The sequence below is a fragment of the Medicago truncatula genome, chromosome 4 (genome assembly GCF_003473485.1).
Source record: "Medicago truncatula cultivar Jemalong A17 chromosome 4, MtrunA17r5.0-ANR, whole genome shotgun sequence".
Taxonomy (NCBI): Eukaryota; Viridiplantae; Streptophyta; class Magnoliopsida; order Fabales; family Fabaceae; genus Medicago; species Medicago truncatula.
Genome location: NC_053045.1, coordinates 62563881 through 62587079, shown reverse-complemented (window position 1 = coordinate 62587079; position 23199 = coordinate 62563881). Strand labels below are relative to the sequence as shown.

The following is a 23199-nucleotide window of genomic DNA, read 5'->3' as shown; positions in this document are numbered from 1 at the left end:
CGACACTTGCAAAGAAACAGAGGGAACCGGATTTAGGACAAAAATTGGATCCTATAAAGTGTAAGTTGGTAAAGTAAAAAAAAAGAAGAAAAAAAACTAATTATTGTTATTGTAATCACCCGTGTAACAACCCATGGATTGTTATGGGTGTGCACATAATATCATCAACCATTGGTTGATTTTTGTCTAAGATGAATTGTTCACTTATGAAATAATTGATCACACAATTTATATTGCGAACACACAAGACAGAAATCTAAACCTCAAAAGAAAAACTAGCAGAAATAACGACAATGACATTTATGAACTGACCAGTTTAACAATTACTCCGTCAAGAAAATCAGAAGAAAAAATGGCAACTAATGAAATACAAAACATTTGGACCCCTAAGGGATGGGCCACTATCTTGGAGAAACTTGGCATATGATTAAGCCAACTGGAAAACAAAATCCTTAGCTTTATGGTTTAACTTTTCCCTCAATAAACAACTCTACGACATCAAAACAAAACAAAAAATTATACAACTGATGAAATTACCTGACTGGAAGCTCCACTTTAATATTCTTACTGTAATACAAATGCTCAATAACTCAAAGTGAGCATAAAAAGAAGGGAATTTGAAACTAGTGAAACAAGGCAGAGACATTCATCCAGCAAAAAAGACATCAGTATTCTTGTGCGAAGTCTTTCGATTCACTCAAACAGAGCTTGGCAGGCCTCAATATCAGATGCTTGTGAATCCAACACAGCTTGCCCGGATGCAGAGCTAATTACCTGTACTGCAGAGTTGAATATTGCTTTCTGGAAGTAGTCGTCACCCACCTTCTTAAGGATCTCTTTGACCACCTTAAAGTCCAAACCCGCGGACAAAACTAGTTTCCCTATTATCTCACCAAAGTTATTTGGTGCTTTGGGTAAATCTATGCCAATATCATCCAGCAGAGAAGCAAATAACAAACATCCAGTCCCTATGTCTCTAGCTGTGAGAATCTTCTTCGTAAACAGATACTCAATAAGATTGGCAACAGGTTCAACACGTGGTGGACTTTTATCTAGTCCAAGGGAAATGGCTTCCTTCACAACCTCTGGGTGATAAGTCGGAGCTTTTAGTTCCTCCACACACTGTAATGCCTCGTCCAAAAGCCGAACATTGAAATATTCTTCCAAAAGAGAGACAGTTTTGCGGTGGAGATCGTCAATATTCAACTTTACAGCTGGGGCCTGTGGCTTCTCAGGGGATGCGGCAGAAACAGGTTTAACAGGTGAAGGGATTTGAGGTGCAGGCTCTGTACCTGAAACAATGTTTGATGGTAGAGCAGAAGGAGTACCACCTCCAAGCACCAGGGCACTATTCTTCCCACTTATAAGACCACTACTGCCTTGAGGCAGTAACTTTGAGTTTATGACTGATGGCTTGGAAAGATAAGGAGATTGTCCACGTCCTCCAGTTTGAGCGCCAGACATGTCTCCTCTTGGCATAGATCTAGTCCTAGGCACCTCCCAGTTATCATTATCAATACCAGGCATCCCAGGCATCTTCCTTGCACCCGGCATCCCAGGCATTAAACCTCCTGTACCAGGTCGGGCAATGGGGAAGCCCCCAGCTCCCGTGTTACCTTGAACACCAGTAACACGGGTGTTTCTCATACCTGCAGTGGCACCTGGACGCAATCCAAGATTCTTTTCTGCCTCATCATGGATTTCACTGATGGTTTTGGCCTTGATCTAGATACAGATAGAGTAAAACATTAATACTTTTGATATTAAAAAACAAGTGAATTCAACCTTTGAATTTTGAAACATAATGTATATATGCAGAACAGTGAACAGTTTAAGTTTACCTCTTCACGTCGTGGAACCCAGTTACTAGCACGCAGATCAATAACATCACGAACCATGAATTTCATCCGTGGTGCAAGTTGAGGATTTGTGCTCAATTCTTTCAACCGGCCAAAGTACATATCATTTATACGTCGTGATTTTGGGCTTTCATCAAGCTGCTTGCCAATAGTGTTGAAAAAATGACATATGGCTTCAACATTTTCCTCAGCCGGACACACATTGCTGTCAGCAGCTCCCAAAAGCTCCTGTTCATAAAATCAGTTAACCAAGAAGGAAAGTGAATACTCCTCCCAAACTAACAAGAAATTACATTACAATCAAGTCAAAAGTCCTGCAAGAACCTGAACAATGTGATGGACAATCCTTTCAGGAACCATTTTTTGCTTCAGCAGCTCACCAATTAAACGGATGTTTCCAAGGGTGCGAATTTTGACAAGTCTATCCTTGTCACGTCGCTCTGTCTCCTGCTCAGGGGAAGTCATCTGCGCCAATTCTTCCCTCAGTTTGCCAGCACCTTCAAAAGCTTCCTGGCAATTATCCAAGAGTAATCTCTTAAAAGTTATTTCTTTCCCACCAGATTCTTCAGATGGGAATGAAGGCAGCTTCTCATTAAGATCAGAACACAGCTGAGCATACATGGGGCAGAATGTTGGTTCCAGCACTGCCTTATCAAATATCAATGAAATGACTCCCTGCAATTACAAAGAATGTCAGTTGAGAACAACCAACAAGGATGCAAAGAGAAATATATTTTCAAAAAAAAGGGTAAAGAGAAATATATTTTCAAAAAAAAGGGGGGAACCTTCAATATGTCAGCTGATGTAATGCCAGAATCGATCAATTGACCCTTCAGGAGATCAAATTTTTCAGGAGTCAACTTGTTTAGTATCCTGCATTGAAGTAGTTAGGAGCATTTAGCATAGAAGTAGCACAAGTCTAAGAATTCTGAAGGCTCGTAATTGAGTTACTTCATTGAAAAAGCACACCAATGAAATGTGTAAACAGAGCTCAATGGTTTACACATGACAAAATAATAAATACAAGAATCTTGTCCAACTCGCAAATATTGACTTAGGGTTATTATGGAAATTGGATAAGGTACAGTCCCCAAAACTGTTCTTGAAAAATATCCAAGAAAATTACTAGGCATTCGGGTACATGAACGGAAGTAAGGATTTGAGACAGAACAAAGTCAAATGGAAATCAGTATAAAACTCTTACAGATGCTAAAGAATTGAAAATTACCCTTTAACAGTCTTTAGGACACGATCCTTGTCAGAGAGAGTTCCCCTTCTGGCAGACCATGGTACCTCAGCCTTGACTAGAGTAGGAGCAGGTCCTCCCTGAATTAATGAGACAGATTTATAAACAAGACCAAATAAGCAATCCATTGTACACTATGTGCAAACTATACAAAGTGCCATCTATTTAAAATCTTCTACTTCAAGGGGGGTAAAAAACTTAGTTTCTCAATAATGCGAGACTCAAACATGAGCCCGTAAAACTTAGAAAACAAAACAGATATTGTGCAGTTCTGCAAATGTTTATTACCCCTTGGTTAGTCCTTGGTTGGTCTTGACGATTAACCTGACTAGTATTGCCAAATTCTCTATTTTCCTTGATATTATCCCAAGACCTCTCATCTGCGTTAGCAGGAGGTTGTGCAGAACGGCCACGCCAGTCACGGTTATCTGGTTCAGAGTATCGGTTTTGAATTTGAGTTGGGGGCTGCAGAAGATAATATGAAGATTAATACAAAATATAACTAAATATTTTGACAATGGTCATGAATAAATTCATAAAAAAGACAATGCATAATTGCACATGACAAAAGAATAAAATAGTGGCATGTCATTCAAACACTAATTTTTCATTCATTGCTGAAATGATCCCCAGCAAGATACTACTATTAGTATGTGTTCAATGCCTAATAAATCAACACTAATAAACTTCAACAATCAACATACCCTTTGGGATGAAAAATGATTCAACCTTTTACAAGGCTAACAGAATATAAAGAAGACATAAAACACACTCACATTGTTTTCTACACGGCCCCAACTTTGATCTTCACCAAAAAGTTCAGCATCAATATCATGCCTGAGCTTTAAAATATCCTCAGGGGTCTCCTCAAGAGTCTGTGAGTAAAAGAAATATTAGCCACAAAATACATGCACACAAGAGCAATTCCCTAGAGAAAAGAAGTCCAAAAATGACCCAAAAGTATACAGAACATTTATCCATAGACTTAGACAACGGCATGGGTGGCCTTTTAATGAACCATAAGCTTCATGGAAAAAAACAGAATAATTGAGGAAGAATTGTAGATAGGCAGCAGGTGAACAAAAACTCATTAAGGAACCATATAATTAATTTGAAAAGGAAAACACTAAGCAGCAGGAGCAAATTATCAATTACCTCTCTAATATGTAAAAGCTCTTCTTTGGTATATCGCACACGCTCACGGCTTTCGAACTGCGAATCTCCAACCTATAATGCCAAGAGTAGTTAGATACAAATCCCATAGCATAGTCATAGTCAAACTAGCACCATTCAAGCATGCAACCCAAAGAAAGAAAATGGCTCAAAGTTGGAATGCAATGACATCAATTCTATGCACGAACATCAAAGTGAAAATTGAGTCCGTATATGGATTAACCACACATATACCAAGCTGTAATCGGTATGAAATATGAATGATACAGAGAAAAACATATATATAGACCAAAATACCAAAAGAAAATATCAAATATTATGCAACAAAGTTGCAGCATCAACCAGAATTCTGAAACTAAGTTCAATGTATGTGGGATCTTCATGAGTAATTTGAGACTTCGTCAAACCCACCTAAAGCCCACACATTGCTATCTGTCCATATTTACAGCAGGTACACGTACTTAAGCGTCCCACCAAGAATTAGGACATTAAAATCAAGGCCTGCCCTCTGTCTTATGGGGTCTTAACTTAAATCCCGGGTTGTTAGACAGCAAACAAGGGCAGTAAACGAAATAAACAAGTCTTTAAGTATATTTTAGTTGGCTCCTCTAAAGCATTATCGCCATGCTTTTATAAAATTGTCAAACAAATAAGTCAAATTATAAAATACACAATCATCAAAATCAGACATATCCAAATCAATGGATTTAGATTAAATGAAACCACATAATAAAGCCTCGCTTAAAGACAAATATTTTGTCGGCGAAAGACCTCGCAACTCAAATTAAATTTAAATAAACCCACACATAAAAACAAAAAATTTGTCGGCAAAAGACCTAGTACCTCAAATTAAATTTAAAAGAAGCAAAAAAACAGCAAGAGATTGAATCTTAATATTAATTACATTGATCTGAAATTTAAAAAAATAAAAGATAAAAAACCCTCAACTATTTACAAATCTATGGATTTAGATTAAATGAAACCATGTAATAAAATCGCACGTAAAGACAAATTATTTGTCGGTGCAAGACCTCCCAACTCAAATAAAATTTAACATAAGCAAAAGTACCACAACAAATTGAGTCTTAATATTAATGAAATTGATCTGAAACTATAAAATTTATTAACTATATACAAATAAAGTAAAACATAAACATTAAAAGACTAGCGTCTTTGTGAATTAAACAGAATATGCGTGGGATCTTTATGAGTAATTTGAAACTGAGTCAATCCCACCTAAAGCCCACGAATTGCTCTCTGTCCATATTTACAGCAAGTACACATACTTAAGTGTCCCACCAAGAATTAGGACATTAGACCTTTATCATAGGTCTTACCTTAAATCCCCAAACAGTAAACAAAGCATAAAGGTATTCAAGTCTATGTTAGTTACATTGTCAAAAGTGTTACCTTCATGCTTTAATAATAATGAAGTTATAAAACATATCAGTTCAATCCCAAATTACAAAATCATCAAACCCAGACACATTCAAATCTATGGGATTTAATAGAAACAAAACCAAATTATTAAAAACCACAGTGCTATTAAACACTGAAACCTAAAGACAATTTTTTTATCAGTACAAGGCCTCGCACGTTAAATTAAACATATAAACATAAAATAAAAGAAACAAAAAAACAGCAATTTATTGAGGCTTAATATTAATCAAGTTGATCTAAAATAAAAATAAAATCATAGGCATTAAACGAATCATAAGCAATGAAAAAAAATCAAATTTTTAATTAAAAAGGGGTGTGAAAAAGCAGATCCAGATAAAAGGGGTTTAATTATACCTTGAAAGCGAGGAGAGAAGAAGCACCAGCATTAGGACGAAGATGAGAAAGATCAGATGAAAAGGAACCAAAAGCAGGTGAATTGGAAGAGGAAGAATCGAATCTAGGAGCGAGAAGCCTGTTTCCTCGACCACCACCAGGCCTCAAGCTAAGAACTGTTTGATCACCTTGCTGCATACCGATCTAAAACGCTTGAAAGAGATTGATTGCTTGCAAACTTCACCGAATAGATGAATTAATTAATCAAAAATTGATTCAGCGGCGGCGCCGAATCGATTCAAAGAGAAGAAGAAAAAGATAGAAAATTGAAGAAGAATAAGGATTGGATTGGATTGGATTTTGAGGTTAGCTAGGTTATTGTATCGAATGGATATTTCTCTCTCTTCTACGGAGTGAGAAGAAGAGAGAACTGCGTTGCGTTACAAAGGAGGGGTAACAAAAAACCCTTATTTCACACAAGATTTGTGCGTTGCGTTGCTTAATATTTATTTTATTATTATTTTTTCTACAAATTAGGTCAAGTAAGGTTTATATTTATATTCTTTATTTTTTCACAAACTACATTGGACTACTTTGGATATCCACGTTTCTACTTTATATCCACACCCCCCACCTCAAAATAAATTTAATCTTTAGTTACAATTTTATTTAATCCTAGAATGTACTTTTTTTAATTTTTGACAATATAGTTGTACAGGTGTGAATAATGAGATGTATGGTGGGATTTGTTATGACAGAGGTTAAAGAGAAGGCAATAACGGGTTGTTTGTGGATGATCTTTCATTATTATTTGTCATTAATAAGTTGGAACAGAACATGCATTTTGGATCTCCAAACATGAATGTTGATTGTATTTTAGTGTATATCGTGTTTGGTAGATTAATATATGCTTGTTATTATGAGATTCATTTACCTCTACAACTTGAATGATAGTAGGATCGATAAATGGTGTTAACGATGCATTACAAGTTGAAAAGGGAAGTTTCACAAGAAAAACAATTTAACGTGTTCGATTGTGGGAAAATATTTGTATGAATTAACACCAGTCTAGTTATAGTGTGGATTGTGAATGATTATATGTAACTTGTATTTTTTACCTAAAAACTTATATTTTGTATTGTTGTGTGGATGTAATCAAGACCAGTTCAAAGTCATTCTTAGCACCGCAACAAGTAATCAAGGCCACCCAAACGACTTTCTTAGGCTTCACATCTATCATTCTCTCTTTGATAAAACAATACACTTCATTTGTATTGGCAGCACAACCAATCAAAGTAACCATAACACTAACAGTATAATGCTTCACATTTAGGACTACGTCACCATTTGATTAAAGAGGTTATGCCCAAATGTTATATTTCATGTGTGACTACAAGCAATCAGAAGGCTAAGGAAAGTAACATCATTTGGGGGTATGTTTTTGCTCAATCATGTTATGAAATATAACTAGACAGATCTCAAATCGACCATCACCAACCATACCATGCAAGAGGGTGTTCCAAGTAACAACATCTTTTCCGTTTATAGTCTTGAAAAACTTCAAAGCATCATAATCATGAAAACAAGTTTTCATATAGTAATCAAGTAGAATGTTGTTGTCTTGGAGAGTTAGCTCACCGTTGCTAACTTGAATAAAAATTAAAAATGCATGCATCACTTGAGGTTTGAAAGGAATCAAACTTATTGTCTTACATGTCTTCATATAAAGCTTGGCTATGTTCAAGTTCGGCACAAACTTGTTGTCCAACATTGAATGGAAAGGATACATAATTTCATCATTCCTGCCAGCACCAATACATCTTTCTATCATGCATCTCCAAACATCAATATCATTGACAGGAAGTTTGTCAAAAACTGTTCTTGCAGACCTAATTTGCCTCTCTTTGCAAAAGCAGATAATCTCTTTCACTACGAGTTTAAAAGCGCAGTTTGTGTGGTGCTTAATGTAGAATGGGAATAGAGAGTCAAAAATATGTTTGTCTTTGAAAAACCCTAATTGAATTTTTATCAACATGGGGAACAACACCTTTATCGGTAGCATGATATATCCAAAAGTATCGACAAATTTGGCAAAAAAAATGGGATTAAAGCGTAAATTTTTTTTTTTTTGTTACAGTAGGAAAATTAAAGCGTAAGTATCGAAAAATATAATCTTTTTTTAGAAAAAACAAATAAGCAAACCATTATTCATAAAAACAAACAAACAAAATGGTGTTATAAAAAACATGTTTTTTTAAAGTTATAAAATCATAAATTTTTTTAACCTGCAAACTGAAAAAGGAATATACCAATAAAGAATTTTTTGGGTGTTTCAATCAATATGAATTTTTTTATAACATGATTTTTGTTTATAACAATACAAGTATAATTCTTATTAACAATCAATACTTGAATTTTTTCAATCATCGTGATCTTTTACTTTTTTTAATCGTTCATTCATAAAATTGTTTTTTTATTCACAAAAGCACAAGAAACAGACAAGCACGGTCAAAGTTAACTAAAAAATAATCAAATAGAAGAATTATGAAGAGAAAGCACAAAAAATGTCTATTAATAAAATAGAACAGGAGGCATTACCTGAAGTGAAAGATTGATGAGAAAGACAACTATGAGAATTAAATAATAGAATAGATAATCTCCGTGCATTGGTGCATTTATGATTTATGACATTAGGTTGTTAGTTGAACCTAAAATAAGGATTAAAATTACAAATATTGTCTATAAGATTAGTAAAAAGTTTATTGTATCCCTCACATAGGTGCACAAACCAATGTATTTGAGTCAGTAAAGTGGGTAATTAGTTCATATTACAAACTAAATAATTTGATTTAAATGGTTAAAAAAGTTCAATAAACAACAAATTGTTCATCATAATTTAAATTTAATTTTCTAAGTAGAACAATTGTAAACTTTATTTACCTCACGGTAAAATTTTGGATTATTAGGTTTATTCCTCTCGAATTCAATGGTTAACAAACACGCACAAAAATGTTCACGCCAAACAAAATGATAAATAAAATTAAAAATCACACAAAATCGATAAAAAAAACCCTAAAAATCACATGTCAAAATATTTTTTTTCCCTTTATCCACACATGCTCATGAATAAAAGTTTTATGTCCTATATGTTAAAAAGAAAAATGTTAGAGTGAAAATAATTGTTTTATTTAAAGCAAGAAAAATATAAGAAAATTGCTGATTAAAAAGAAACATGACGAAGAACCCCCACACTTAAATTTGATATTTTTCTCAACGTTTAAGTATAAATACAAAGAAAAACGAGCTAAAAATAGTTGAAAAAATATTGCGGACGGTTATGACAATTGTAAAAAATGTTGCTCCCTGCAATAATAAAATTTATACAATATAATATGAGAAAACCATACACATAATAACACATGAATATACACAAGTTCTTCACAAAAAAATGAATATAGACAATGTTAGATTCAACTTTTATATTACCATAGTGAATTTTAAAAAGTAAACAATTTTTTGTTTCTAAATAAAATATTAACCGTTTTAAAAGATAAAACAATACTAGTAAAAGTAAGGAAAATAGTTGTTCAGACCTCTTATTATACAATTTTTATATCTTATAAAGTATAAAGACAACAATCTGGGATGCATTACGCCTTAAAACCTCAAAAATAAAATTTGCTAAGAGGGTTCTACAAGGTTAATACATCTATTTTGAGGCATGTTACCCTTTAATTTGGTTATAGCAACAATACATGATAATCTGCTATGTTTATCAACCAACCAATTATTTATCATTGTCTTATCGATTGAAAATTATATTTAACGATCTCTTCATCCTCACCTGCATTCAATAATTTGGACATCGTTAGTTTATCTACAAATTTGTAAGTTTTTTTGTGCAGTATTTTTTTATAACTTTTTAATATTTGCACGTATCAGTTTCATTGAAGTTAAACTTATTAAAATAATTTAAACATATGATTTAATAATTATGATTCAGTGCCAATGTTGCAAGAAATCAACTTATTGTTCACTGTCGTCTTACCGATCCAAAGTCGCCCTTGGGCAATCTCTTCAACCTCATTTACACTTAATGATCTGGCCATCGATTCCTTGTTTAAAGATAGTTTGTAAGTTTTTTGTAACTCATTTATCATGCGTTTATCTTCATGTGTCATATGTGGCCGATGATCAGCTTGCGATCCTTCTTAAAACCAAAATGTTTGTATAACTTCTTAATATTTGCACGTGTCAGTTTCATTCCAATTAAACTTATTAAAGTATGTTTAAAAAAACCGAAATGCTAACCATTGCCCTCGGGGCATTGGATAAAGGAATAAAAATAAAAATTTTGTGTTGGAAAATGATAAAAATGGTTAAGTCAACTTGTAAAAAGTTTATAATTGTTGTTTCCGATGTAAAGCTATTAATTTTGGTTACCTTAACCATTGCCCCCAGTAAGACCCTTAAAAAAATATTTAAGGAATTATGATACCACTACAATGTTACAAGAAACCACCATATTGTTCATTGCCTCATTATCGGTCCAAAGTCACCATTGGACAATCTCTTCAACCTCATATGTACTTAATGATCTCGACATCGCTACCATGTCTACAAAGTGTTTGTAAATTTCTTGTAACTCATTTTTGATGCGCTCTTCTTCATGTGCCATAAGCAGCCGATGATCAGTCTCAAATAGTTTGCACGTGACAGTCTCACTCCAATTGAACCTATAATAGTAAGTTTCTCATTAACAATGGTTCCTACTCCGGTTGCAATTAAATATGCACCACTGACTGCCTCATCTGATAATGAAGAAATGACCGATATCTTAGATGTAAGAATGTTGATTTCTCTCCATAATATATCAGCCAACAAAACATTTCTTCCAGGACAGTCAATTCGTAGGATTATAGCCTTCAAACTTTTTGATAACTCAATCCCACATATATTCTCAATCTAATCATGAATCACTACATCACCTCCATCATCGATGGCTCCACAAACTCTAATGATACTGATCTTTTCCCTACTATTTGATATACCAACAATGCACTTTTTTAACTTGTGAGTATCTTTTGAAGTCGAGTAGTGGTCCAAATTTCTTACTGAAACCCGTGATAATCTTATCACCATCCATTAACCCTGAAAATTAATCCACAATTTATCCGATTTTATATTTCATGAAAATTCTCACTATCAAAAAAAAGTTAGAAGGTTCTCTTTTGTTATTTTCCTTGGACAAGAAACCATATCAAGTTAATTAGATCTTACATCATCCTCAATTTCCTTAATCATTTCCCATCCTTCATCTGAATTTAAACCTGCAATTTTATATTTGTCCACTGTCTTATGCTCCCATTCAATAATATTGGTGTAATTTGTAACAGCCCGATTTTCGCTAGAATTATTTTTTTTAATTGTTTTAACATGTGTTTTTATGTGCTTGTGTGTGAATATTATTATTGGGTGCATTTTTATGGGTTCTCGTGTTGGAAGGATAATTTAGTAAATTCATGGTGAGGATTATTTTTAGTGTTTCAAGTGAGAACCATTATTTTACTAAGTTACCAGTGTGGTAAATAGTTGTGAGCCGGTAAGTGATCGTTGTTATTATTTTACCGTTAAGTGAGTAGAAACATTTTAGAATTTGTGAATGAGTGGGTTAAGCCCACTAAGGCATTAGGGTTAAGCCCATTTGAGAAGAGCCTATATAAGTTCTAAACTTTAGAGAAAAAATAGGTTCACATTTCATTTCATTAGAATTGGAGAGAGGTAGAGAGACAAAGTTCAAGAGAAGAGAAAAGGGTTAGAAGGGAGAAAAGCTTGAAGACCCAAGAGGTGATAGAGATTCTATGAGCTAAATTGAAGTTTTTGCTAGGATTATTGCTAATTGAGGTAAGGGGGTTAGATCTCAATCATAATCACTTAGTTGTAATTTTTCTCTAATTGTATGCTTAAGTGCTTAATTGAATAAGGGATTATTTTGCTCTTAGTTTTTGAAATTCGTGCTCTTGTTATGTTGATATGTTTGAGTACATGAAATTGGTGATAATTGAATTGTTGTTGATGAAATTGCATGTTCATAGTATATGAAAATAATATATTGTGAATTGTGCTCTAATTGTTGAATTGTGTTATGTTGTTGTTGATTTGTGATGAGAATCATGTTTAATTGATGTTGTTGTTGTTAAGAGATATTGTTGTTGATGATTCATGGCTTGGGTGTTTATAAATCATGAATTTGTGATCTGAAATAAGTTGTTATTGTTGGTTTTGTGAAAAGGAGTTGAATTGGTGAATTATGTTTAAATGCAATTTGTTTTCATGTTTGAAGTGTTTTTGAGAGCCCTTTTAAGTGTCAAAAAATCAATTGAATGAATTCATTTTTTTTAAGAAAGATTTACTATTTCATAAATATACACATATAAAATGATTTTTTTTACTAAAGCTAGGTTATAACTTATAAGACCTTGCAAAAAAAATTTATTACCTTTAAACAATTTATCTGATCCAAATGAAAGATAGTACCTAAAATAAATCATAATTCGGTTGATCACAAATGAAACATTGTTGTAGGTCATCGAATCTATATAAAAGTATGAATTTATAAAAAAGAATGATATTTAAAATATAAAAAATCAATTGAATGAATTCATTTTTCTTAAGAAAAATGTACTACTTCATAATTATACACATATAAAATGATTTTTTTTTTTAATAAAGCTAGGTTATAAAGGCACTCCAAATAAAAATAAAATAATTTGCTCACTAATAACATAATTTTGAGTTCCAAATTATTTCATAAAAAATATATTGATCAAGTGGTTTCGGAGTACATTTTAAATAAGTGGGAGCATCTAGATTCAATTCCCAGGGTGATAATTTTAATTTTTAATGATTTTTGCCAAGCTGTTCAACTAAATTGGTAAAATTTAATTATTGTGATAGTTTAAATTGTAAAAAATCATTAATTTAAGATGGAGTAAATATGCAAATAATAAATTATTTGCTAAATTTTTGCAAAATAAAATAATAAATATTATTATTCTAATGAAGTAGGCATGAAAACTTTTGATTAGTTTGAGTAAATTGCCCATGAATCTTCAGACAACCTCCTAGACCTCACTTTGTATATATTCTTTCATTTATTCTGGAAGTTCCTCGTAAGCTCGAGAAATGTCCACCTTGCTCTGTTATTTTCGCTCGCCACCTCGCAAATTCTAGAACTCACTCCTATCTCCTACACTTGTCCTACCACTCATATAAATTACTCTTTTCACTTCACCTTCTCCTCACACATCATCGAACAATCAATCAAAATCAAACACTGCAAACAAACAACAAAGCAAACGCAACGCAAAAAAAACTCTCAAACTTTTTCCAGAAACTAACTCCGTTAGTACTATGGCGACAAAAGAAGGCAAAGCCATTGGCATAGACCTAGGCACAACCTACAGCTGCGTCGGTGTATGGCAAAACGACCGCGTCGAAATCATCCCTAACGACCAAGGCAACCGCACAACACCATCCTACGTGGCATTCACCGATACCGAACGACTCATCGGCGATGCTGCTAAGAATCAAGTTGCCATGAATCCACAGAACACCGTCTTCGATGCTAAGCGTTTAATTGGTCGTAGATTCTCCGATGAATCAGTTCAAAACGACATGAAACTATGGCCGTTTAAAGTCGTTCCAGGTCCCGCTGAAAAACCTATGATCGTTGTTAATTACAAAGGTGAAGAGAAGAAATTTGCAGCAGAGGAAATTTCTTCAATGGTGTTGATCAAGATGAGAGAAGTTGCTGAAGCTTTTCTTGGTCATCCAGTGAAGAATGCTGTTGTTACTGTTCCTGCTTATTTCAATGATTCTCAACGTCAAGCTACGAAAGATGCTGGTGCTATTTCGGGTTTGAATGTGTTGAGGATTATTAATGAGCCTACTGCTGCTGCAATTGCTTATGGTTTGGATAAGAAAGCTTCGAGAAAAGGCGAACAGAACGTGCTTATTTTTGACTTGGGAGGTGGAACTTTCGATGTTTCTCTTCTTACTATTGAAGAAGGGATCTTCGAAGTGAAAGCTACTGCTGGTGATACTCATCTTGGTGGTGAAGATTTTGATAACAGAATGGTGAATCATTTTGTTTCGGAGTTTAGGAGGAAAAATAAGAAGGATATTAGTGGTAATGCAAGAGCTTTGAGGAGATTAAGAACAGCTTGTGAGAGAGCTAAGAGAACACTTTCTTCAACTGCTCAGACAACAATAGAAATTGATTCTTTGTTTGAAGGAATTGATTTCTATGCAACTATTACAAGGGCGAGATTTGAAGAATTGAATATGGATTTGTTTAGGAAATGTATGGAACCTGTTGAGAAGTGTCTAAGGGATGCTAAGATTGATAAGAGTCATGTTCATGAAGTTGTTCTTGTTGGTGGATCAACAAGGATTCCAAAAGTTCAACAGCTTTTGCAGGATTTCTTCAATGGGAAAGAGCTTTGCAAGAGTATTAACCCTGATGAAGCTGTTGCTTATGGTGCTGCTGTTCAAGCAGCGATTTTGAGCGGTGAAGGTGATGAAAAGGTTCAAGATCTTCTGTTGCTTGATGTTACTCCTCTTAGTTTGGGGTTGGAAACTGCTGGTGGTGTTATGACGACTTTGATTCCAAGGAACACGACGATTCCTACGAAGAAGGAGCAGATTTTCTCAACTTACTCAGATAACCAACCTGGTGTTTTGATTCAAGTTTTTGAAGGTGAACGTGCAAGAACAAAGGATAATAATCTTCTTGGGAAATTTGAACTCACTGGTATTCCTCCTGCTCCAAGAGGTGTACCACAGATCAATGTTTGTTTCGACATTGATGCGAATGGTATATTGAACGTTTCTGCTGAAGATAAAACAGCTGGAGTGAAGAACAAGATAACGATCACGAATGATAAGGGGAGGTTGAGCAAGGAAGAGATAGAGAAGATGGTGAAAGATGCAGAGAAGTATAAGGCAGAGGATGAAGAGGTGAAGAAGAAAGTGGAGGCGAAGAATTCAATTGAGAATTATGCTTATAATATGAGGAATACAATTAAGGATGAGAAGATTGGTGGGAAGTTGAGTCATGAAGATAAGGAGAAGATTGAGAAGGCTGTGGAAGATGCAATACAGTGGTTGGAGGGGAATCAAATGGCGGAAGTGGATGAGTTTGAGGATAAGCAGAAGGAGTTGGAAGGAATTTGTAATCCTATTATTGCTAAGATGTATCAAGGTGGTGCTGGTGGAGATGTGCCTATGGGAGATGGTATGCCTGGTGGTGGTGGTGGTGCATCTAATGGGACAGGCTCTGGAGCTGGACCTAAGATTGAAGAGGTTGACTAAGTTTTTGAAACATTGGTTGTATGTGTATGAAAGTCCTGTTAATGTTTTAGTTACAGAAGGTAGGTAGGCTTGAGTGTCTAAGGTTTTATATATGTCTTTTTTTAGTTTTGTGTGATCAGTGTAATTGAGAGATGAAATAAAATGAATGTAATTTAATTTCTGTCAATTTATATCGCTTAAATCTGATACTACCTGTTAAGAGGTGGCTATCAATGATTTAATTTCTGCAAACAATATTTATGATTTAATTTACGTGGAGGAACGCTATCAATGATTTGGATTTGAACTGAAAAAGTATGTTGTCTGAGTTATTTTATCACTCTCAACATCTTAATTTAGCTAGATGTCAAAGCTTAGTGGCACCATGGTCCATAGGTTCTCATTACTTTTGTGTGGGTAATATCCATGAGCTGATTTGAATTTTGGATACTAAAGAAACAGTTTTCTACTTTTTTTTTTTTTACCATAATAGTGCAGTAAGCTTACTTATTCAAAAATATCTGTTCTGTATTCTCCTTAAGTTATCTTCGAGGCATCAAACATCCTTTTTATTTCATTCCTTTTATATTTGATATATATGCTTTGTTGAGCAAACCCTTTTGTATAAATCTGGCAATTCTTAACATTATAGATGCAAAATTTTGTTTAATTAGAAAAAATTTATTTCATTTTAACTTGAGTAGGTTGGATTCAATCAAGAGTTTAGAACTAGCATAAGGCCTTAACACCAAAATAAACGTTAGCTGCTTGTCTATTGATAAAACTAATCTTTTGATTTTGATGAAAAGTCAACAAGGCTTTACAACGTGTCAACAACAAGACCAAACTCATTTACATCAACTATGTGACTCACAAGTAGATGGTAACTCTTTGAACTCCTAGCTGATGCAACCAATTTAGTTTTCTTTTTATTTTCGCAAGAACTTCATTATTATTTTTGACTAGAGAGATAAAACCATAATAATTTACCTTTTTTGTTTTTGGTAGTAGGGGTTTGAATTCTGACCTTGCTTACATTGTCATTGAGCTAAACTTACGAGGACCATAATAATTTAACTTAAATGGACGACAACGGACATCAAAATTAACCAATCTGTTCACTTCAACATATTTTTCAAAAATTGAATTTTTTTCCCTCACAAAAAAAAATTATTTTTTTTAAAGGCGCAGAATTATTTTGGTCGGATACTCGGATAAAGAAATATTTGTTGATTTACAAACAAACATTATACAACCAACACCAACTAGTATAATCGTAGAAAAGATTAGGACAAGTCCATTAATCAATGAAAAGTTGAAATCTCTCTCAGCTTTTCAGAGAAGCTTAAATTGATCAAATTATATTTCGTATCATATAAACATTTAAATATTGTGTAAACATAGTTGAATTGAGTTTTTATAAACACTTGAACTACTTAAAAAATTGAGTTTGTATAAGCATATATTTAGGTTTATCTGAAAACACTTAAACTAAACTTAAATAAGCTATTTTGACTAAGGTTATGTAATTTTATATATTTGAACTAAGTTCTCTGAAGCACAAATATTTCAAAATAGATCTGATACGTATCAAAAGATTTAATTTGTGTGAGGGGTGTAAGTAGCCAAAATATGAATTTGTGAGAATTTAATAACTAGGCCCAGTCCTCCTCAAATTTTCATTGGTTGTTCTGAAAAGAAAAGAAAGAAGATTGTAGATAAGAGATACTTATACTTCTTTACTAGAACATGCATCGGAGTTGAACCGTGGAAAGTGTGTAAACCAACGCCATGGCTGGCATTACCTCCACCACCGTTGTTCCCGTTAAACTCAAAGCCTCGCACTTCTTCTCTAATAAACTCTCTATTCCTCATTCCCTCAATTTACAATCTTCTCCCTCTTTCACTCTTCCTTCCCACGCAACCGTTCGTTATGGTGTTAACCTCCGTCCTTCCGCCTACGGTGGCGGTGGCAACTTCAGAAGAGCTCCTCCTGAGAAAGACGCCGACGATGGACAAGCTCTCGACCTCTCCACACTTAGGTACGTATTCTAACTCATACTTGATTCCATTTCATTTCTATTTCGAATTTTTGTGCTTAATGGTTGTGTTACTTTCGATTTTTGAAATAGTTCGAATACCGTTAGACTTATTGATCAGAGTCAGAATATGGTTGGAGTAGTATCTCTTGATCAGGCAATTCGAATGGCTGAAGATGCTGAACTTGATTTGGTATGTTCATCTTTTTCTTGTTATATTGTATATTTTTGACTCAGTTCTATCATATAGTCATCATTTGGATAAACAACTTATTTACCGCTTATAGCACACACACTTATGTATAAGCTATTTCTATAATAAAAAATAAATAAAGTTAAATTGTTTTTGTATATGCTATTAGCTGTTTTAATAAGATATCTTGGAGAAATTTTGAAAATAAGTTGAAAACTGCTATTATGAGTATTGCGAATGCAAGGGATTGATCGAGCTATTTCTAGGTTTGTGTTGTTGAAAACCCAACTGTTTCAAATCAGTTCACAATATATTCAGCATTACACTTCTTTTCCATTGACCTTTGAGCACATATTACTTATAACATGACACAATTGCATAGGCTTATTTTTTTTTCACCCTCTTTGCCCTGTAGGTAATAGTATCCGCAGAGGCAGATCCTCCTGTTGTTAGAATAATGAATTACAGGCAAGAACTCAGTCCGTCCTGAAATATATTAAACTTTACATTTTGTATTTTTAGTCTCTCTCACATTCACACACACACACACACAACTTGCATATTTTTTATTTTTTTGAAATTGAATATAGTATAAAAAAACCAGTGGTTGATGGCATTACAAAGCAATGCTTTTAAAAACCGGTTCAGTCATTGAACCGGTTAAGACACTCATTCACCGTTCAGTGGTTCAACTTTAGTTGTATCGTTGTCTAGCTAATGATAATTAAATTTATGTTTCTGAGATTATATAATACATTAAGTAATAAATTAATATAACAATATTGAAGATATAGACAAATTCAATTTTAAACTAATATAAAATGATTATATTATATGTTCTGGTTTGTTAGTTTTTTGGTTCAAATTGATTAGACTCCTCCTGACTGGCTCCCAAACCAGCCAGTCCAATTTTCATAACATTGGTATAAAGTGGTCATATAAGGATGCGATAATATCTATTTCGAATGTTCATTTTTGGATGCCAATCATTAAGTAGCCACAAGTAGGTTATAGGACGATAGACAATTATCCAAATTTGGTGTATAGCGTTTCTTTCTTCTAGCCTTATGCAACTACTAGGTGTTCCAATTTTAATGTGACAGGGGAGAGTGGTAGTAAAGGTGGGAGTATCGGTTAAAAGCATGTCTAAATATCTGCAGCGTGAAATGGATAACTCAATTTTTAGGGCTCTGTTATTTTTATAAGTCTTTAGGATTTGTGTTGCAGTTTTTTAGGATTAAGATGGTGTATTTGTTTCTCTTTTAGACTGTAGCTCTATTTATTAGAGCCATCTAATTAATATTTACAGTATCATTTTCTACACAACATTTCCTGTCTTTTTTTTTCTTGCTCTTATAATAAAACAAATGCATCATTTGCATTGAATGAAATGTTGTGCTTTTATTTTGTCTTGAATGTTGTTAATTTGGATGGTAGGTGATTTTATAATTAAGATTCATTCCAATTTTGTTTTTTTGGGGTGGGGCTATCGTGAAGAAAACAAGCTATCAGTAATGTAGAATCAACATAGAGATTAGCCCAAACACGTTGTTTCATGAAAGACATTTTTCCTTTGACTTTCACTTAACACAATCAGAAGAATCTCTTGGTGGGGCTGTGTTTACTTCTACTTCTTTTCTGCCTGCTCACTTGCATACTTACTCGTGGACCTTGAAAGTCAGTGTTCCTTATATTTTTCTTCTTTTACAGTAAATATAGATATGAACTGCAGAAGAAGAAAAGAGATCAGCAGAAGAAAAGTGCTGGTAAGCATTGTATTTATTGGACTGACATTTTCCTTTATATCATTTACAATTTTACAGAACTCGGTCAAAATATAAATTGCTGATCAAATGATCTTTTTAATGTAGCTAGTCGGATGGATTTGAAGGAGCTCAAAATGGGGTAATATCCTAAAGGAGCCTAGATCATCTTTCTTATGTTTCATAGAAAATAAAGCAGAAAAGAAATATCTGAATTCTTGTTCTTTGGTTCCTAATCAGATTTGACCCATTCTTGGTTATGGATCAATTTAATCATCAATATTTTTATAAGGGTTAGAAATGTGAACAAATACATTTTTGTTATTGCCGTACATTCTTATGGGGTTTACTCTATGTTCTCTTGGAAGGTATTATACCTATCTTTACTTGTTAATTTTTTTCATTGCTCGAGAAACTAGAAGAAATAAGCTGCATCTGTTGTGCAGTTTATTGTTCACAAATTGCTTCTTGGTTATGAACTTGGGTTCAGTTAGGAAACGACACACCTAGAGGAGTTTGTTTAATCCTACTGCTCAAAGATAAACATAGGAAGTGGCAAATGTCGGGCCTTTCATCATTTATATCTTGTTTCTTTTTAATGAATGTGCAATCAATTAGGACAAGGTGCATTTAGAGCAGTTTGTTTGGTCTTGCTGCTTAAAGATAAACATGGGAGGTTTGATGTGATGCATCGCAGTATAAAGATAGATACAATTGACAGAACAGTATCATTTTAAAGCATAAATATTGCCTTGGGTTATTTTTCTTTTGATAACATGAACTCAATTTGACCAGTTCCAGAGTTTACTTTTTATGAACCAGCGTTAGTTTTGAGTTGTAGTTATACTCAATTATTTTTGCTAGAATGTGATTTTGTTTTTTGTTTTGGTTATTTTAACAGATACAACATAGATCAACATGATTATTCTGTACGTTTGAAAGCTGCGCGGAAATTTTTGAGTGATGGTGACAAGGTTACATTAATTCTTTTAATATGGCACACTATACATACAAATTAAATATGTTATCTTCAAGTGTATTCAGATCTTTTGGATCAATTGCTGCAGGTTAAGGTCATAGTAAACCTTAAAGGCCGTGAAAAAGAATTCAGGAATAATGCCATTGAGCTTATTAGACGTTTTCAGAACGATGTTGGGAAGGTATGTGATGCCGCTTTGCTATGTTCTGGTTTTGAGTAATATCATATTTCTTAAGCATTTGTACCAAAAAAGAAGGCCTTATGACGTAGTTTTAGTAATTTAATTTATTGATGTGCTATACAGATACTTTCTTGGCACACTTCAATACCTCTTAATATAATCATCACATTATTTATTGTCTCTTTTTCTATTTAAATTCCATTTGTGTTTAGGATTTACGTATAGCATATTCATTTTGCAGTCACTCTGTGCTGATATCTTATTTTATTATTACTGGAGACAATAATTTAATGCCCAAGTGAATTTTATATCTAAACCACACGGGTCATGTGCAGCTTGCAACAGAGGAGGCTAAAAACTTCCGTGACAAGAACATTTTCATAACTTTGATTCCAAATAAAACTGAAGTGCAGAAACCTCAAGAAACTCCAACGAAAGCTGCAACAGATGAAGTCTCCGTCAGTGTTGAAGCATAGTTGAAAACTTCCATGCGGGCTACTAGTTGTAGAAGGAATGGTTTGTAACTGATATTGCTCTGTACTAGAATTTTGTGTTGTATGTATAGCATGCATATAATTCATGTGATAATGGTATATAGTTCACTAGAAGTTTAATTATAGAGGCAGCCTTGTCCATTGGAACGCTTAAGCCTGAAGGGATCCCATTAACCGCTCTCTTCAATAATGTATTCATACAAGAACAACAACACAAGGCTGATCGATCACCCAGGATGGTAATCTTATGCAGTTGCTTGAGTTGCAAAGAATCTCAACCTTCGAATTTCATTTCATTTTTTAATGATAAAACTATGAATCAACTTAATTTAAAACATCATTCGTATATTCAAAACTGTATTGATGCATCAATTTTTTGAACTCCAGAGAATCTGTATCCATTAACCCCATTTCGACAAAGCTTCAGTACTTAATGATGGTTATACTTTTTGAAGTTGAATTATATTCCAATCCAACGAATACCAAATTGATGACTGGTCAGAGACTCCATACCTTGACCCAACCAACTATAGTAAGAAATCCCTCTCTTGGGAAATATGCCAGCCGGGGTGATATAGTTGATGATGACTCATTACCAGTCTATGAGTGCAGCTTATGTATAATATTGACTCAAACTTGTTATTTCAGCTCAAGATGTAGATGCTGCAACGTACATACCTAACGACTTCATGAAGGTAGCTTAGTTTTGAAGTGCTTACGTTTGAAGAATGCTAACATGTCAAATGTTTTTCCTACACGCACAAGTAAACAGAACGTAGTGCTGAAAGCAACATGTTATACACATGCACCTTGTTTAGATATACTAGTATATACTTCTGGTAGATATACTTTTTCATTGGTTACAAATACATCTTTTTCCGATTAAATTCGTGCCTCATCTTCTCGGTATATTTATTTAATTTCTAATAGAAAACGTTAGTAGATAAGTAAACAACTCTAAAGCATTATGCAACATTAATGTGGTTGACTTAATATTGAGGTAGTTCTAGAGAGGAAAACAAAATAACTAAAGATGAGATGTATTACGTAGAAGAAACAATTAGTGTATTGAGAATGAGAGCACATTAAGGGAAGTCGTATTCAAAGATTCAACCTTTTTAAAGTGATCAATCTATTTAGAGTTTAAAGCGAATAATATCAGTTATTAATCTATAAATCAATAGTTTATATCATACAAAAATGCATAACTAGTTATATTATCAAAGAATCAAAACACAGTTTGATGCACATAGATTAATGAGATACTTTAGGAAAAAAATATACACAGCTAACTAGATTAAATAAAATATGCACCGAGGTTTTTTTTTTATAATTTTTTTACATATATAAATCCAATCATTTTTTTATTTTTATAAAATCATATTTTCTCGTGAATTTTCATGGAATGCAATGATTTGATTTCTTATAAAGTATAATCATAAAACAACTAGTATTTCATTTCTCCCTCAAAAAAAAAAAAAAACTAGTATTTCATTTCATTATTAAAAAAAAAAAAGCTAAATAAAATCCCTAGAACCTAAAATCTCCTCCAGCTCGATAACTTAATGTTTAAGACTTTATTGTTGGGCTCCTATAAAAATTTATGACTCTATTTTCGGGAACGCGGCGACTTGACTATCCCTATAGTCATCATAGTTATATATAGACCAATATCTTAAATTCGTCCTTAAATTTTTAAAAATCAGCCAAATTAGTTCCTAATTTTGCGAAATATCTATTTAGTCCTCGAATTTACAAAATGTCCATCAAATCAGTTCATCCGTTAAGTTGGTCTGTTAACGGAGGTGAGTGTACCGTTAACCTCTTACAAGGCTTACCACGTCAAATGCCACGCAAGCAGGGACTAAACTGATTGATTTACAGAAAATTGCCAAGGACCAAATTGATTGATTTTCAGAAAATTGCAAAATTCCCACGACTCTTTCTCCTCTTTCTCAAGAACGACTCTTTCTGCCCTAAATATATAAATTTGGAACCCTAATGTTACAATTTGTCACCTAGAGTTCAAAATCCTCAAAATTTCTTCCATGAATTGATGCCAAAGTTCTTCCCCAATTCAAAAAACTTAAAACCCTAATTATTTTTATTCAATTCGAAATTCAAAAATCAGTGGTCATTGTTGAA

At 33.5% G+C, this 23199-nt stretch overlaps 3 protein-coding genes and 2 non-coding genes across 6 annotated transcripts; 2 read left to right on the top strand and 3 right to left on the bottom strand.

Moving 5' to 3' along the window:
- Positions 1–276: 276 nt before the first annotated feature.
- On the bottom strand, positions 277–6536 carry LOC11435782 (eukaryotic translation initiation factor). The gene is made up of 9 exons (XM_003610242.4): positions 6073–6536; positions 4261–4332; positions 3882–3980; positions 3394–3570; positions 3088–3185; positions 2645–2732; positions 2184–2534; positions 1842–2087; positions 277–1725 (listed from the first exon to the last, which is right to left on the bottom strand). The coding sequence occupies exons 1-9, from the start codon at positions 6247–6249 to the stop codon at positions 694–696; spliced, it is 2340 nt and encodes a 779-aa protein (XP_003610290.1). The 5' UTR covers positions 6250–6536; the 3' UTR covers positions 277–693.
- Positions 4641–4744, bottom strand: LOC112421525 (small nucleolar RNA snoR103). The gene has a single exon (XR_003011851.1). It is a non-coding gene; the product is annotated as a small nucleolar RNA snoR103 (small nucleolar RNA).
- LOC112421524 (small nucleolar RNA snoR103) lies at positions 5466–5569 on the bottom strand. Its single transcript, XR_003011850.1, has one exon. It is a non-coding gene; the product is annotated as a small nucleolar RNA snoR103 (small nucleolar RNA).
- Positions 6537–13084: 6548 nt separating the features above from the next.
- On the top strand, positions 13085–15678 carry LOC11443124 (heat shock 70 kDa protein). Its single transcript, XM_003610239.4, has one exon. It carries the CDS (start codon positions 13465–13467, stop codon positions 15424–15426), a length of 1962 nt encoding a protein of 653 aa, XP_003610287.1. The 5' UTR covers positions 13085–13464; the 3' UTR covers positions 15427–15678.
- Positions 15679–17117: 1439 nt separating this feature from the next.
- LOC11438624 (translation initiation factor IF3-4, chloroplastic) lies at positions 17118–21366 on the top strand. Of its 2 annotated transcripts, none has more exons than XM_003610236.4 (8): positions 17118–17447; positions 17538–17637; positions 18053–18105; positions 19348–19403; positions 19509–19542; positions 20302–20374; positions 20468–20560; positions 20896–21366. In XM_003610236.4, exons 1-8 carry the CDS (start codon positions 17197–17199, stop codon positions 21034–21036), a joined length of 801 nt encoding a protein of 266 aa, XP_003610284.1. In that variant the 5' UTR covers positions 17118–17196; the 3' UTR covers positions 21037–21366. The 2 variants fall into 2 exon arrangements, with proteins under 2 accessions (XP_003610284.1, XP_039689557.1); XM_039833623.1 differs by having other exon boundaries at positions 17176–17447; positions 20802–20944.
- The last annotated feature ends 1833 nt before the right edge of the window (positions 21367–23199 follow it).